Below are 16,472 nucleotides of genomic sequence, written 5' to 3' on the forward strand. Positions count from 1 at the left end.
GAGTTTGCAAAGCCCCGTGCAAAGCGATCCACGAGGCCTGGATATCACTTGATTCTTTGCAAGACAGCTTTTTTGTGGCAAGGGACTCGGGAAGAGGGTCTGCCTGAGACCCTTGCAAAGCGCTATCTTGTTGAGTGTTTTCCAAGGGTCTCAGCAAGACTCAGCTATCAGCTGATTGCTGGGTCCCTTGCAAAGCGTTTTGCAAAACCCATGCTGGCGAAAAAGGCTCACTAAGCATAACTGTGTCAGGTGCGGGAGGTAGAAATCTGCCCCACTAGACCAACACAGTCCTCCACACTCGTTCTAGGAAGTACTTTACTATGGGACATGACCTAATTGCTCTTCTCATTAAAAAAGCTAAAAAAAGAGAAAACATACTGCTTTCCCCACTTCTATTTCCACACAACTGCCAAGAATGTAGAGACAGGAAACTCTGAGAATTCCTGCGGTATTTCTAGCCCCCATGGCTGCAAAGATGTTTGAAGGTACGATGGCAGGAAAAAACCCCCTGATATGCTTATCTGTGTTGAATGTGCTGCCCATACCTAGGAACTAGAATCCGAAGAGCCAGTGCGGCAACTTCTCAAATGTTAGAACAAAAAACCTTCAACGCAGCTGAGATTCTGAAACATCAGCATTGAGCAGATCTTGAAGCTCTAGCAAAGAGTCATCAAGTATCCATCTTCTTAATGCAGGAGGCTAATACAGCAAAATACGGTTTGTAAAAAGTGTGTGTATGTGTGAGAGAGAAATAGTTAACGCTGAGCTTCCCCATACTTACTGTGAGGTTTTCCAATTCTAACTGTCGTACTGTATAGTAGGATTTTATATCTTCTGATATCAAGGTTAACGTCAAGTTTGTATCCTCAAAGAGCATCACTTTCTCCTCTTTTTGCGGCCAGTACTGTGCACATTTTATCTAGAGGGGGAAAACAAGCAAGACTCGTGTTCAAGCTGCTTGACAAGGAGTCGCCCAGAACGGCAAGCATTATTTACAAATCATCAGCATGCATGGCACTTATAGACAGCCCCTTCGCATTACACGTGTACATGTGGCACACAGACGTAGTTTACTGAATATCTAAAAGCAGACTTGCAGAAACGAAAGGGGGGGCGGCTGTCATTTCCCACAGGCTTCCAGTCAATAAGAAGAGGAAGGAAATTGCACAGGGAAGGACTTGAGCAAAGAGACGAGTCTTTAAAATCAGTGGTTGTGAACCTGTGCTTGGCTTCCACCATAACTGACTAATGGTTGTGCTGGCTGCAACTGATGGGAAGTCGACATCTGGAAAGTCACAGGACCCCTAACCCTCCTTTAAATGCTCCTTGAAGATGCCAAAGGAAGCATGGGTGATGTTGGAAGAGATCACTTGCAAAGTGCAGTGATTGAATGCAGTGCACATCAGTTCTGGGGTTGGAAGTGTGCCAGTGGCGTAGCACATGAGTTTGCATGCAGGTCTCAGTTTGGCACTGAAAGGTGGCAGGATGTGGAAAGACCTTTGCCTTGGATACCGGCTGGAGCGGAGTGTACTCTAGATAGGCTGCAGCTTCCAGTGCCCGTGTGTGTTCATCCATCCCTAAGAATTTACGCTGAAAGTCTCAACCGCTAACAACAGGAGAAACCCCTGTGATTACCCCTTAAGCCACTGAAACCACTGAGTGAACAAAACATATTTTTGAGTGCCACGGACTGGCGCTAGGCACTGGATTTCTGGGACCGATCTGGGATTACAGAACATGGCAGCTAGGGAAAACCTCATTTGGGCAAAACTGACAACTGCAACGAGCCAACAAAATTGCCTTAACGATTTATGGGACTCTATTCAGGAGAACAGCTAGAAGTATACATGCACACAACTGTAGCTTTTAATTAGGAATCAAGAGACACAGATGCAATTGAGTTGTTCAGTTCAGTTCAACCCCTTCCCCCCAAATCCCAGTCTTATGAGATCATTTTGATGCCATATGGGATAGTTTAAAGGTTACAGCGGTTTGTTCTCACTGAAAATGGAGTATGGGCATTTCAATTACCTAAGTTCTTGACTGATCATAGTAATTTTCTCAATAATAATTTCCCAGGAAATCCAAGATTTGCATCGCTAGAATGTTTATATGCCACGAAGCTGATGGTGTCCAGTGGTTGAGACAACTATCAAACCTACAATTGTAGACACCAAGAACTTGGGTTCATGGAGAACGCTGTCCTGCAGAATTCAATACAACTTCAATGACATTGGACTTGGGAAATGTTTACTGTTCTTGGATTTTTAGTGTTCCGTTTTCAGTGCAATAGCCTTATTCTTTCTGCTTTTTCTACCATATGACAAAGAGATGGATAATTATGCTATTTAATTACTGATCAAAAATAGTCCAACATGGGATGGTAATACTGGAGACCTTTTATAGAACGGAAACTGGTATAACCCACTAGGGAGTATTACACAAAAGAAGTGTTTGAGGCAATAGTTTACCAACCCACAAAATGTTTTATCCAGAGGGGGGAAAATGAAGGAATTCTGTGTAGGATAGCCCATCATAGAAGGCACCAACGTCTTTTTCCATTTAACTCCTGAACAATACGACTTGGTTGGAGACAGAAAGAATTTTTAATCTTCTGCAAATTTATTTTTAATCGCAGCTTGCAAGAGAATCTGCTCCATGTAACATTTTTTTTTTTTTTGCACTAAATGGTTTGGCAAATAATGTTTTTGCCAAGTTCCCATTGAGTATCCCCCCCTCAACCGTTTGTTGAGAAGCATTAGCAGCCTTCCCTCAGGGGATCTCAATAATTCTGTGCTTTGTTCAAGCTTACTGGCAGTGGAGAAAGAATGAGTGGGGGTGAGTGGGAGAGGAAGGAATGGTTGAGTCTGTGGTTACTGTACTTCTCGTTTTAGATTTGTTTCACTACGCATATTACTGGGGAACTGGAAACCTCCACTCAACAAGACAGTGATTACTGCAGACGACTTCTCCATAAATCTTTCCTATATCCTATAAGGAATACAATTCGCTCTTCACTCCAAGGACTTTTGAAAAACGTCTGCGAGGTTATTTATGGCAAGTGGTCGACTGACTGTTGTTTGGAAAGAGAAGCATGGGCAGGCGAGCCTGGCAACTCCTTCAAGGCCGAAGACTTGAAGGAAGACAGAAGAAGAGAGCTCATAACACAGGAATAGTCAACGTGGTGCCATTCAGATGTTATCAAACTCCAACTCACATCATCCCAGAGACTGATAGGAGTTAAGAGTCCAACAACAATCTGGAAAGCACCATGTTGACAACACCTTTCATCACACGTTACTTAACAGTTGGGTGAACTTCACAATTGAAATGAGAGGCATGGATGATGGCTCAGCTGTCAATCTCTCGCACACAGGCCATGTGGCACATGGGACACCCATGTGTTCACCACTTTAACTTAAAGGGAATGATTTGGATGTCTGCGATGATAAATTCAGAAGTCAACTAACCAGCTCCATGAACCATTTCCAGATTAACCTGTGTAAGTGATGGAGCCACTGCCTGGTTTTTTGCCTAAGGTGGGGAACCTCAAGCCCAGGGGCTGAATGCTCCCCAGTCTTCTCTTATCTAATCTTCAGGTTCTCCACAGCCACCTCAGATGCTTTTGCTTGAATGGGAATGTGTCCTTGAACTGCCCTTGAATAGTACCTCTTGCATGCATGGATGGTAGATGGACAAGTGCATTTGGGGGTAAGGGAGGTTGCAGATGGCCACGTGAAGAGTTCTATCCATTGTTCTGTCCACTTTTGTCTTTGGTCCCGAAACACGGTTCCTGGGACGTTCCCCACGAAGTAAGGCGGTCCACTTCTGCCCTAAGGTAAACCTGGGTATGAATTTCCTAACTATTTAAAGGTAAAGGGACCCCTGATCGTTAGGTCCAGTCATGGGCGACTCTGGGGTTGTGGCGCTCATCTTGCTTTATTGGCCGAGGGAGCCAGCGTACAGCTTCTCGGTCTCATGTGGCCAGCATGACTAAGCCGCTTCTGGCGAACCAGAGCAGCACATGGAAATGCCCTTTACCTTCCCGCTGGAGTGGTACCTATTTATCTACTTGCACTTTGACGTGCTTTCGAACTGCTAGGTTAGCAGGAGCAGGGACCAAGCAACGGGAGCTCACCCTGTTGTGGGGATTCCAACTGCCGACCTTCTGATCCGTAAGCCCTAGACTCTGTGGTTTAGACAACAGTGCCACCCGCGTCCCTTCCTAACTACTTATAAAGTGATTTATTCATCAGTGAGTGCACCATCTGCTTTACAGCACCCACACACAGGGCTGTTTGTGATGCGACCCAAAAATGCATTATGCAAAAACCCTGAAGCAAGAAAAATATGCATATCAAATGTACTTACTAAAGCGTTTGAAGAGCTTTAAAAAACACACACGCAGCAGCAGTATGGTTTCGGGAGTAGTAACAGAATGTGAAGACCAGAGGGGGAGCAGGAGGAGAAGAAAGTAAAAGGAAAACAGCGAGGAAAGGGAGTATCATTGTAGCTATGGCAGCCACAGAAGTCCCTGGATTGCCTGAGAACCACATGGACACTGGCTTGGGTTCCACAACCGAATGAAGGGCATACACAACTGAAAACAAGTAAAATGGTGGCACAGTGTGGTTCTTCTTTGGATACGTGCAAAGGGTTGAAAAAGCAACAGCAATGTCAGCTGAAAGTTTAGATTACTAAAAGGTCTGATCTGGAGGGCTTCTAATAGCTAGGAGTTGACACAGCTGTTATTGCTGTACCAAGTTTTCAAGCTGTTCAATTTTCAATATGAAAGTTGCTGTTTTAAAGGGTACAAAACTGTCTCCAAAGTCTCCCTGCTTTAAACACTTACATGCATTTTTTCATACCTGTTTGCAGTCATCAGTCATCAAAACGCTGCTGCCTCAGAGCCACTTTTAAAATCCTGAACGGACTTCTTCACTGTGTAATCCCAGCCATTCAGGGATCACATGGTGAAAGCAATTATATCACTGACCCTGGTTAACTACATGATGAGGGCTCTGCTGTTGCACAAAAACACCTGAATTGAAAATAGCAATAACTGAGGAATGTCCCAAGAATTTTTCACACCTTTTCACGTGGCCCAACAATAAAGGAACCACCCAAAAATTGGATACGGAATAAAAAGTCCATGCAACTCATTCTTCTGGTGAAGCTCAGTGATAGCTTCTGTACATGACACTGGCTACCACATCTCTATGAACTAACTTGGGACTGAGAGAGAAATGAAATACAAATAAATAAATATGCTCAGTCCAAATGCTGATACTGCAAAGGAGCAAAGTAAAAAAATTCATTGCACTGGGTTGCAGGCTGGTCATATATTGCACTCATACTGCACAACTGGTTCTGAACATAATAGATTCCATTATATTTCTAGGTTGTCTAACCAATACTTATTTTTCTTCACTTCTGGCATGTGCATTATTGCATTCCCCCCCCTACAGCACCATTTTCATCAGGTTTTTAAATTGCGCATGCACCATGTGCTCAGGATCCCAAAACAAACATGGGGGGGGGCGCGCGATGATTTAGTTACTTACTGATCCCTTTTCCATCACTCTGTTGAGCATGACAACGCCACGGCTTTTCTGTTCCCAAATCATCTCCCAAAAGTGACCACAAGTATTTGGCAGAGGCCCCTGCAAAGATACAAAGCCTTAATGTGGTACAAGTTCAGAGAACAGCAGCCTAGCAACAATTCTCTATTTCTAAACCCAACACAGGGAATGGCTCCTCTTTTCAGATACATAAAATGTGAAGTTTTAAGTGATTTCCACCCCGCTTCATATTGTGGAGTTGCCAAATATTAATCTTTAAGGATGCAGAACTTGAAAGTTTTATAGATAGAGAACCATGTCCTTATTTCATTATTTGTAGATAGGAACAGTAAAGAACAGTTCTAAGAAAGCTTGTTGAGAAAAAAATGAAAACGCCACTCCGCATGATAAATTTAAGACGTTTGTTCAATCAATGGAACTTGCAATTCACAGAAACGAGAGACAATAAAAGCCAACTGCTAGGAAATTCAGCCATCTTTATCATTTCATGAAAAGTCTTGGCATAGCATTGACACGCAAGGTCAGGAAGAGTTTACTATTCCTGCTAGATGTTTACCCGATCCACTTTCAAAGTAACCTCTCTTCCAGGTCAAAGGTTCTTCCTTTCCCACCAGTCCCTCACATATCAACCCATGAGGTCCAATGTATTAAAATGCATCTACAAAAGACTTACTAAGGATATTAGGCTGGCCAAAATGGGAACCCTGCACTCACCAAGCTTGCAAGTGCAGCGAACTAGCCCCTTGGAAAAGAAAGTGACTGATGGCCGAGTGGCTAAAAGTCAATTCCATTAGCCCACAACTGGCATTTAATAGCACCCGAATGCATGCTATATCCTGTTGCTATTCAAGTAACTAATCCAGAATAGATATTGCTAGGAACTGGGAGCCAAAGGGATTTGGATTACCCAGTCTATCCAAGATTAGGATGTCGGGAACAAAGGCTTCCTAGTCCCTTAACTTCTGATTAGCTGCACATGGGTACATGATTGAGCCTTAAGTCCAGTGGTACCTCTGGTTGCAAACGGGATCCATTCCGGAGCCCCGTTCGAAACCTGAGCAGAACGCAACCCGTGTCTGCGGGTCGCGATTCGCTGCGCATGATGTCATTTTGAGAGTCTGCGCATGGTACTTCCGGGTTGCCGCGGGATGCTACCTGAAAACGCTTAACCTGAAGCAAACGCAACACGAGGTATGACTGTATTACAAAGCTTATGGGGAGATGCTCAGAGCAAACGAAGGGCTGCTTCACCACTATGAATGTGATTACACCAAATTTAACTTCTCATCCTTGCATTTCCTCTGTCTCATGTACATCTCTGCCCACCCACAGCGTTTTGCCTCTGACAATGCACCCTTGAACCCAGACTCTGACTTGTATCCTTGAGCAGATGTTGCCTGTTTACTTGACTCCGCAATACTGTATTCGCCCCAGCTCAATAGGGAGACTGGTTGCTCAGGAGCAGTTTATACAAATATTCGTTAAATTTAGATGGGACTTTGCCACCTCGTTTACTAAAGAAACCACACCTGAATACTGTGTTTGCTGGATAACCGCTTTGGTACAACTCAGGGCCGGATTTAGGTTTGATGAGGCCCTAAACTACTGAAGGTAATGGGGCCCTTTATATGTCCAGTTGTTCTTCGTCAACAACAAATTGTCGCTGTTTTTTGTGTTGAATATATGCTATATGGTAATTTATGGATCTAATAGTATCTAAAGCCATTTGCCACTGTTGCTGCATGTAGGTTTTATTTTATTTGTTTTTTATCTTATATTTTGGAAATGTACATCCAATTTTTCCCCCTTTACATTTTTTGGGGGCCCCCAAGAGAGTGGGGCCCCAAGCTATACCTTGTTTAGCTTATACGTAAATCTGGCACTGGTACAAGACCTTGAGCCTTGTAGGTCTCATTTCACATGATTGTTTTTCTATATGGGTGAGACTTTGCTCTCAATTTTCCATGCTGTGGAGTAGGGTGAATGCACCCTATGTAATATAATCATTATTTAGGACACCTACACATGGAAGAAAAGGGATGCGGGTGGCGCTGTGGGTTAAACCACAGAGCCTAGGGCTTGCCGATCGGAAGGTTGGCTGATCTAATCCCCGCGATGGTGTGAGCTCCCATTGCTTGGTCCCTGCTCCTGCCAACCTAGCAGTTCGAAAGCACGTCAAAGTGCAAGTAGATAAATAGGTACCGCTCCAGCGGGAAGGTAAACAGCGTTTCCGTGCGCTGCTCTGGTTTGCCAGAAGCGGCTTAGTTATGCTCGCCACATGATCCAGAAAGCTGTCTGTGAACAAACGCCTTTACCTTTACCTATGGAAAGCCCAAAGTAAATTGAAAAGACATTCTCAGTGCACAACACAGGCACCTGGAGACTTGATACTTTACTGATTCTGTCAGTTCAGCCACATTATCATCACTATTCGTGGATCCAGTTACAGATAGGTAGCCGTGTTGGTCTGCCAAGGTCAAAATAAAAAAATTCCTTCCAGTAGCACCTTAAAGACCAACTAAGATAGTTCTTAGTATGAGCTTTCGTGTGCATGCACACGAAAGCTCATACCAAGAACTAACTTAGTTGGTCTTTAAGGTGCTACTGGAAGGAATTTTTTTATTTTGACTATTCGTGGAGTATGCAGAGTGTTAGAAACTGAGATATGAAAGCCAGGAGCTAAATGGTACCTCAGACCTAGGTTATGGGTGCAACAATGGAATGTATAGGTGCACTTTTATAACAAGAATAAAAAGCTGAAAATGAAGGAACTGCAGCTAAAATCTTGTGTTCATTTTTCACATGGTCTAGTCCTTCCCCTGCCCACCCCCCTAATATTCTTATGAGGGTCTCTTCTCCAGTCTTCAGAGAGTAGCTGGAAGTGGAGAGGAAGAAAAAAGTCCTCCTTTGCTTCCACTCTGCAGTTTTAAATTGAAATCTTGGGCACAGTACTGCACCCAGAGCTCCCTGTTGCAAAATGCACCTAGAACAATGGGAGTTTCAGACTGAGTGTGCATTATTAATTTGTGTAATTTTTGAATAGAGGTTACTTTTCCTTACAGATGTTCCTAGTCGACTGCCACCACCCTTTGCTTTAATAAGGTTTAAAGATAAGGAAAGGCTCTTCAAGTTGTCCATAGGGACTTACTCGAGTCATCATTGGCATTTCACATGACTCCTCATACAAAACTGAGACAAACAGACACGAGAAACGAAGACGGATCGGGCCCAAACAAATCAATGGAAAAGGCTCGGAGTAATTTCAAGTGCCTGGGCCAATGAGAGAGGCAGCGTGAAGATTCTATCAAAGGAAACAGCTTCAGAAAGAGAAAAGGACACGAGTGATCACAAAACCGACCATCAACAGGAAGGGGACTGGGTGCACAGCTTCCTGCACTCTGCTCTGGGGGAGCAAATGATCCTGGTTCAGTAACAACAAAGACATAAAGCTGGGAGGAGCCAAGGAGGGATGCAAAGCTCTGCTGGAAATTACCCATGCCTCCTCTCTAAGGAGGTCTATTTTTGAGAGTCAAAGAAGAAGAAGAAGAAGAGCAGCTCCATGGCCTTTTACATGCTAGGAGGAGGGAGGACTTGACTAGGCAGTATCAAAGTTACTTAGATCACAAAATCATGGATATACTATGCAGTAAGAGATGCTGAAGGAGCAATCCCTTGTTTAACTTGAATGGATTTCAGAATGCTTAAATCATAATTTGCAATTCATAACTCTGGGCATACAAATGACAAAAAGAAAAATCCTTTGTGTAAAAGAATTTATATGCTTTTTAAAAATCTTATTCCATGTAATGAAGCCGTGTAATACAAACAGAAGCAGGCCTTATAAAATACATTCTTCCAAAGGGGGTCCCAGGTCTTTGGAAGTCAGATTTCATGTCAGTAAGTACTTCAGGGTCCAGCATTATCAAAACATTGGCAGGGTCTCTTTTCTAGATTGCCACTCTATTGACTTTCCCCAGTTCTCATATGTGAAGAAAGCAATTCTTCACGCGGTGCATAGTTACACTATAGAACAGGCATAGGCAAACTCGGCCCTCCAGATGTTTTGGGACTACAATTCCCATCATCCCTGACCACTGGTCCTGTTAGCTAGGGATGATGGGAGCTGTAGTCCCAAAACATCTGGAGGGCCGAGTCTGCCTATGCCTACTATAGAATATACTTCCACAAGAGGCAGGGGTGGCCAACTCTTGATGGCTTTAAAATAGGATTAGAATAATTCATGAAGGAAACGGCTATCTATGGCAAACTTCTATTTTGGGTATTTCTACAGCAGTGAAATGTTGCACAACAGGGAAAACGAATGCCTTTAACCAATTCTCTCTCATGCCACACATGAGCTATGCATTTATAAGATTCAAAGACTGAACGAGAGGTAAGGAAGACTATGAAATGGGTTCTCCATCCTTCCTCCTCTCTCAAGCACTTACCTGTGTGAGGATGTAGCTCCTGTTCGCCTCTTCCACTTTTATCAAACTGGCATTGATATAGTCATTATCATCCTGCTGCAGCTTAATTCGACTGTGGTCAACTGTAGAATGCACAGTTAAGAAAATCACTGTGTGTTATTCATTTTATGCGAAGCAGCTTATTCAAAAAGAAGGGCTAACATCTTTCAATTCAAAATAATGAAGTATGGGACGGCACCCATTATATACGATTCTCAAGAACTCTTCTGAAAAGAGTGTGTGACTGATGCTTAATAAGATGTGTCACTAACAACAACTTAGTTTGCACGTCATGTTAACCCATAGTTAAAATAAGCTATGGTTTAATGTGAACAAGCATAGGCTCATGCTGGTGTACACTGCTGATATTGTGGGTGCTTTGACCTTTCCCACTCCTGCTGTGCTGGAGGGGAGACAAGCCACAGTTTGACTTGTAACATGCAAACCTGGGCTTGAGGTTTGTTTCCCGCAAGCAAACCACAAGTGGTAAGTGAAGAATAAACCTTGGCTTCAGCTTGTGGTTTGTTTGGAGAAACAAACCATGAATCCAGCTTGGGATGTAACAAGAAGCCAGACTACAACTTGTCTACTTTCTGGTACAGTTCATACTGATGAAATCATGGGCGTCCATGATTTCATCAGAATGAACCAGCATGCTGATCAGACACATAAAACCATAGTTCACTTTAACTATGGTCTAATGTGGTGTGGAAGCTGGATTAAAAGAGATGTTATGTTCGCATTTTCACTTTCAATCAAAATAGATATAAGCAGACCTATACCAGGCTGAAGTTGTATGCTTATGTCACATATTTTCAGAAGAGATCGGAATATCAATAATTCCAAAACATAATCCTTCACCTACACTGTTGCGTATCTTTTATTCAATTAATGTTTCACCCAGCTATTATCAATAGTCAAACCACTTTGACAGTATCTGCACTTCGTTTCAAAAGATCTGGTTTGCTCTATTTAGCCTACCCAGATATAGAAGAATCCCTACATTTTACAGGAAAACCAAACTGACTGGAAGCCGTTTCATCTAAAACAAACAAAAATCAATGGTGGTTACCACAAAAAGAACCCCTAAAACTGATCAGTAAGCAAAATTATGTGCAACATTATAGCTTCTATTGAGTTTTCCTGGAAGACTCAGCTGATTTTTAGTCTATTAAGTGATGGTAGAGATTTTCCAGTACATGGCGATACCGTATCTTCAACATTAATGTAGATAGGAGATATGTGACTGAATGCACATGACTTTTTTTTTTAAAAAAAATCCTCATGAGATGCAGGTGGTCATTATGACACACTTGGGAATTGAACAGCTAGAAAAGTTCACCACAGCTTGTTTGAGAGCCAGTGCAGTCAACGTGGAGACAATCCTGAATTTGAACCAGGGAGACTTAATTGCAAATCCCCACTCATCCACCTCTTAGCCAAACAGGCCTCATAGGATTGTTGCAATGATAAATTGAGATAACTCAATGCACATGGTCCTGAGCTTTCTGGAGAAGAGGTGGGTAACAAATGGAATTCACTGCTACGAATTGTGGCAACAGCCACTAGCTTAGATGGTTCTAAAGCCAATTAGACAAATTCACGTAGGACAAGGCTATTCATGGTTACATGGTACAGCCAGGTCTAGATGCAAGATTCCTCTTAAGATCAGTTGGTGGGGTAGAAAAGCAAGATGGTGCTTCTGTATGCGTCCAGTGCTTGTGGGCATCCTGCAGGCACTGGTTAGTTACTCTGTGAAACAGAATGCTGGATGAGAAGGCAAAGTGTTTTTACGTGATTAAACAGGAAACCACCCAGCTTTTAAACTAGACATTAAAAATGAAAGAGACTGAGCAACGGCAGTTCTTCTCTTAACTTCTAAAAAGCCAAGTGTCTGTGCTCAGTGCTTGCGTCGGAACCCAAACCCACCAGTCCATTCTGGAAGCCCTTGCTGAGTGCATGGAAACAGGCTGAGCTTACTCAACAAGGAAAAGAAAACACAACCTTCACAAGCTCACAGGCACTTCTCTTTCACTACTGCAGGCATTCCAGGACGAAGGTCTGATATTGGAAAATGCCACCCCAGGTCGAACCCTAGCAAAGTTTATCACCGGCATGTAGAGAAAGCTGGGCATTTGAAAGGTTGGGGGGGGGGGAGATGAGCAAGGTGGACATACTGCAAGTTCTCTACAGTTTTGGGACAAACTGGACTCCATCTCTGCTTGCCCCATCTCTGCTTTGCATGTCTTTGCCCAATTACAATGCGGGGAGGACCAGCGGTAATATTTTGGTATACTATCAAAATAGCACAGAGCAGCCTATTTTGAAATTGTTATTTAAAGCAACAGCAGGGTGCTGTTTTAAAGTTGCACGCACATTGGAAACAATACAGTTTTACCTTGTTTGGCATTGCATCTGCACTACTCCACCCTTTTGTAAAGACTCCTTGAAAGTATTGAGAGGGATACAGAACTTACATGGGCTGACATCTCTGTATCTGTTGCGATTTTTGTTTCTGGGAAGTTTGGCCACTTTACATGGAAAGTCACTGGCTTCATGCCTTATGTCCTAGAAGGAAATAAATTAAGAAATTTAGCTGTGCTGTAAATCTACATGGCGGTCTCAGTTCATTCACTGTACATTATTATTATTATTGCTTTCTTTTGGTTGGTTCAGGAATAAAAAACACTGAAAGCTGATGGCTTATCACAGTGCTTGATTCTATTTTGCGGAGTCTGCAAAGAAACCATTAAAACCATTGTTTTCAGTTTTTTAGATTGAATCACCCAAGGAGAATCCTTGCCATGTTCAATCTTACATTAGAGGCTGAGCAATACACACACACACACACACACACACACACACACGACGTCACCGAAAAACAATTATGCACAGTAAGGATTTTAGGATAGAGACCATGTTATTTGCCAGATTTCATTTGTGTGACATACAGGAGAAAGCACAATTTCACTTCTAGACCACGATTACCAGTAGTGGGTCTTGTATTAATTGCAAAATAAGTAGATAGGCAGGGATATCTCTGCCAGAACACATTTGTCCTTTGGTATCCTACATGCCACCATTTCGTAAATACGTATTAATAGCTAAGGGCTGCACATGTCTGGTTAAGATAAGAACCCAAGTTTTCTTGAGTCATCAGCGCCATGGGCTGGAGCCATAGATTTCAAAAGAATCCTTTGTATGCAGTGTGTTCTGTGCACCAAGTCAGCAGTACAGTTTAGAAGCAACGAACTTAAAAGATTTTTGTGCTGCCTTATTATAAAACCAAACCTGTCTGAAATTGGATTGCACTATGTAGCAATGAAGTGTGGATTAAAAATATTAAGTAAATCAACCATTTTTTAAAAATGACAGGGACTTGGTATAGGAATCACACAGCAATAGAAAAATACAGAAGACCTGTTATAGATTCAGAAACTGAAATGCAAATTGCTGGGTTTTAACTTGAAGCAGCATGAAAAAACAAGCTGGAATAAAAAAACTTAAGAAGTTCCAGGAGAGGGATCTTCCTTGCATATGCAAAATGAACAGTAAAGCTCAGCTTAAATAGTCATCCAAGAAAATTAAACAAATTTGGCTGGGCCAAATGCATCATTTTTGACTAGGCTTGGAGTGAAGCCATTTTTTATATTTATTTTGTTAACTAAATAAATATAAGACTTACATGAACACCATGCAAGTTCACTTTGTTTTTTGTACTCAATTTAGACATAATAGAGAGTTAGTGCCAGATCCTAGTGATTTTTTTTTTCCAGGGACACACACACACACACACACACACACACACACACACACACCCGGCTGGCAGAATATACACAGTTCTGCCAAGTACTAAACTTGCAAGTGGCCTTGTAAACCCTCTTACATTCAGAGTTTATTCTGACTTTTTATAACATTTCCCAGCACGTGGTAGAATAAGTCCTCCAGTGTCAGAACTATTGCTGAACTAAAGAGACTACAGTGTAATTGCTTCTGAAGAAACTTTCCTTGGGCCCAGAAGATGTGAACAGATGTCCAATGGAGGCTAACATTCCCTTCCTGGATGCAGAGTAGCCAGTCAACTTCTAGACTTTCTAGATTTATTTTTGGAAGAAAAACTCCTTTGTCCACTCCTATAGATGACATGGGCAGTACAATGCCATTGATTCTCCTGGACCTCATTGTGGCTTTTTATGCCATCAGCTATAGTACGTTTTTAGAGAGGCTTATCATGTTGGGTCTTGGTGGATCTTGCTTTTTGGCTGCTCCACTCATATTTGGATGGCTGACTCAAGAAGATGGGATTTCCTCAACATTTATACTCTGGGATCCCACAGCACTCTACAGTCGTACCTTGAAAGCCAAACGTCTTGGCTCTCGTACGTTTTGGCTCCTGAACTTTTTTTAAAAACAGGGTAGCCTATAAATACTGCAAAATGAAACAAAAACCAGAGCATGGAATTTCCAATTCCCCAGCCATAATGAACGCCTATGGAGCCACACCTGTCTTTGCCTCCAACCACAATAGGCTACTTCTGCGTCAACTTCTGCAATAAAACACTTCATCTTGGTACTGTCAGTACAGATGCTTTGAGAGGTGAAACTACTGCTGTTCCTCTTGAGAAGGACATCCAGCTACGCCCTTTGTGACAGGCAGGGGAACCAAAACCGTATGCTGAGTTTTCTGTTCTTATGAGATGTCTCAATGGCACTGAGCTCATTAAGCAAAGTTCTAGTCACAAGTGGCCAACTTCTGCACCCTTGGGGAGCTGGAAACACCCCCCCACACGTGGTAAGACTGAAAAAAAGCCTGTGCATGTACTCTGACATCAGTGAAAGGGAAGCAGGCTGTGGAATGAATGTGTTTTCCGAGAGAGCTCAAGAGACAGATTGGCATCAACTCACTTCCTTCCAAGAATGAGCATGACCGACATTTATACAGAGCGTGCAGGATGATTCATTGCTTCTTCTAGATACACTTTTACTGTGATAAAAAAACCCAAAACCTTCTTGATTCAAGTATGGAGAAAGCCCTGCTCCAGGTGCCCCCACCAGGTGAAGTGAGGTGGGTGGTCACTACAGAAAATGCCATCTTGGTGCAGGTACCAACCTGGCTGTGGAATTCCCTCCCCAGAAATTCTTGCCTGGTACCTTCTTTATGGTTGTCCTGGAACCTGGCAAAGACTCTCTTTTTCTCCCAACAACATCTGGAGGGCAACCACATTGCCTACCTATTTGAACTGCATTTTATCATTTATATGTCTTGCCCAGAAGACAAGGTTAAGACTGTGGTGGCCTAGTGGTTATAGTGCCAGGCTAGGACCCAGGAGAGAGGGGGCACATTCTAGTAGTGGGTATGGCGAGAGACAGAAGTATGTGTAGCAATAGGCACAAATATTAGCTCTGTACAGTGGACACACACCTGCACACACTTAACCTCCATCCAGAGAAGCAAGATGTATTATAGCCCGAAAAGAAAATGGTGAGGATTGTGGCCTGGGAAGAGACAGTGTTGCTGAGGAGTGAGGGTGGCCTATAGGGAGAGTCCTGAAAGCCAGATTGAGAAGGGTATTCTGTGTGTGTGTGTGTGTGCGCGCGCACGTGTACACATTTGGCTCCCAGTCTGAGATTCCCCACTCCTCTTGTGCAGTATATCAAGGACAAAACTTACACTAGAGCAATAATAATAATAATAATAATAACAACAACAACAACAACAACAACAACACTAAATACGACAACAGGATTTGGGTTACTGTGGTGCAAATGTTTTAGTGCAGAGTGTAGACACTTGTTCGCTGTCCGATATCCCTCCCTGTTTAGAATACTTCTTCAGCCCTACTGTAAAAGTTGCAGCGGTCAAACATCACAGAATCGTGCTGTTAAAAGAGATCTGAGATAAGCAGACACTGATGTAACTGAATGCAGATGACGTGCAGGGAACAAAAATAGAGCTAAGGGCTCGCCGAAGTGGCAACCTTTTGTCTGGGTAGTACCACTCCCAAGTCTTCAGGTGGGAGGGGTCTCACATGATTGAGTGCTCCTTCATAGAGGAATGAATATATATACACTGGGTATACATAATCAATAATAACATATTTAAATCAACCATATGTACAATTCTATATACCTTAACACTCCTCCCTCCACAAGGTTTATTTAACTTTTAACATTTTAATTGCCCCAAATTGTTCAAACCTGCCCAAATAGCTTCTCAAACAAAGCCTCCTCCTTCTCATTGACCTTATACCCTTTCATCTGATGTATCTTCACAGTTAGATATTTTAAGATTATAATATTTTCCCGTTTCCTCCTCCATTGGTTCAATGGGAGAGGGACATATATATATATATATATATATATATATATGAAAACTGGATGCCAGGGGAAACCTAGCCTAGTTCCGCCCCCCCCCCAGATGGAT

The 16,472-nt window shown here is 42.7% G+C and overlaps 1 protein-coding gene across 2 annotated transcripts in view; it reads right to left on the reverse strand.

The window, feature by feature from the left end:
* Nucleotides 1–16,472, reverse strand: part of PTPN1 (protein tyrosine phosphatase non-receptor type 1) — a 91,809-nt gene that overhangs the window by 11,830 nt on the left and 63,507 nt on the right. For both annotated transcript variants that reach the window (XM_083508149.1, XM_083508150.1), the window contains exons 2-5: nt 12,526–12,616; nt 10,031–10,131; nt 5,565–5,663; nt 782–919 (exon numbers count right to left, since the gene is read on the reverse strand). In XM_083508149.1, coding sequence (XP_083364275.1) covers nt 782–919; nt 5,565–5,663; nt 10,031–10,131; nt 12,526–12,616 — 429 coding nt within the window. The remainder of the gene's footprint in view (nt 1–781; nt 920–5,564; nt 5,664–10,030; nt 10,132–12,525; nt 12,617–16,472) is intronic.

The sequence above is a fragment of the Podarcis liolepis genome, assembly GCF_965112155.1.
Source record: "Podarcis liolepis genome assembly, chromosome: 6".
In the NCBI taxonomy this organism is placed as follows: domain Eukaryota; kingdom Metazoa; phylum Chordata; class Lepidosauria; order Squamata; family Lacertidae; genus Podarcis; species Podarcis liolepis.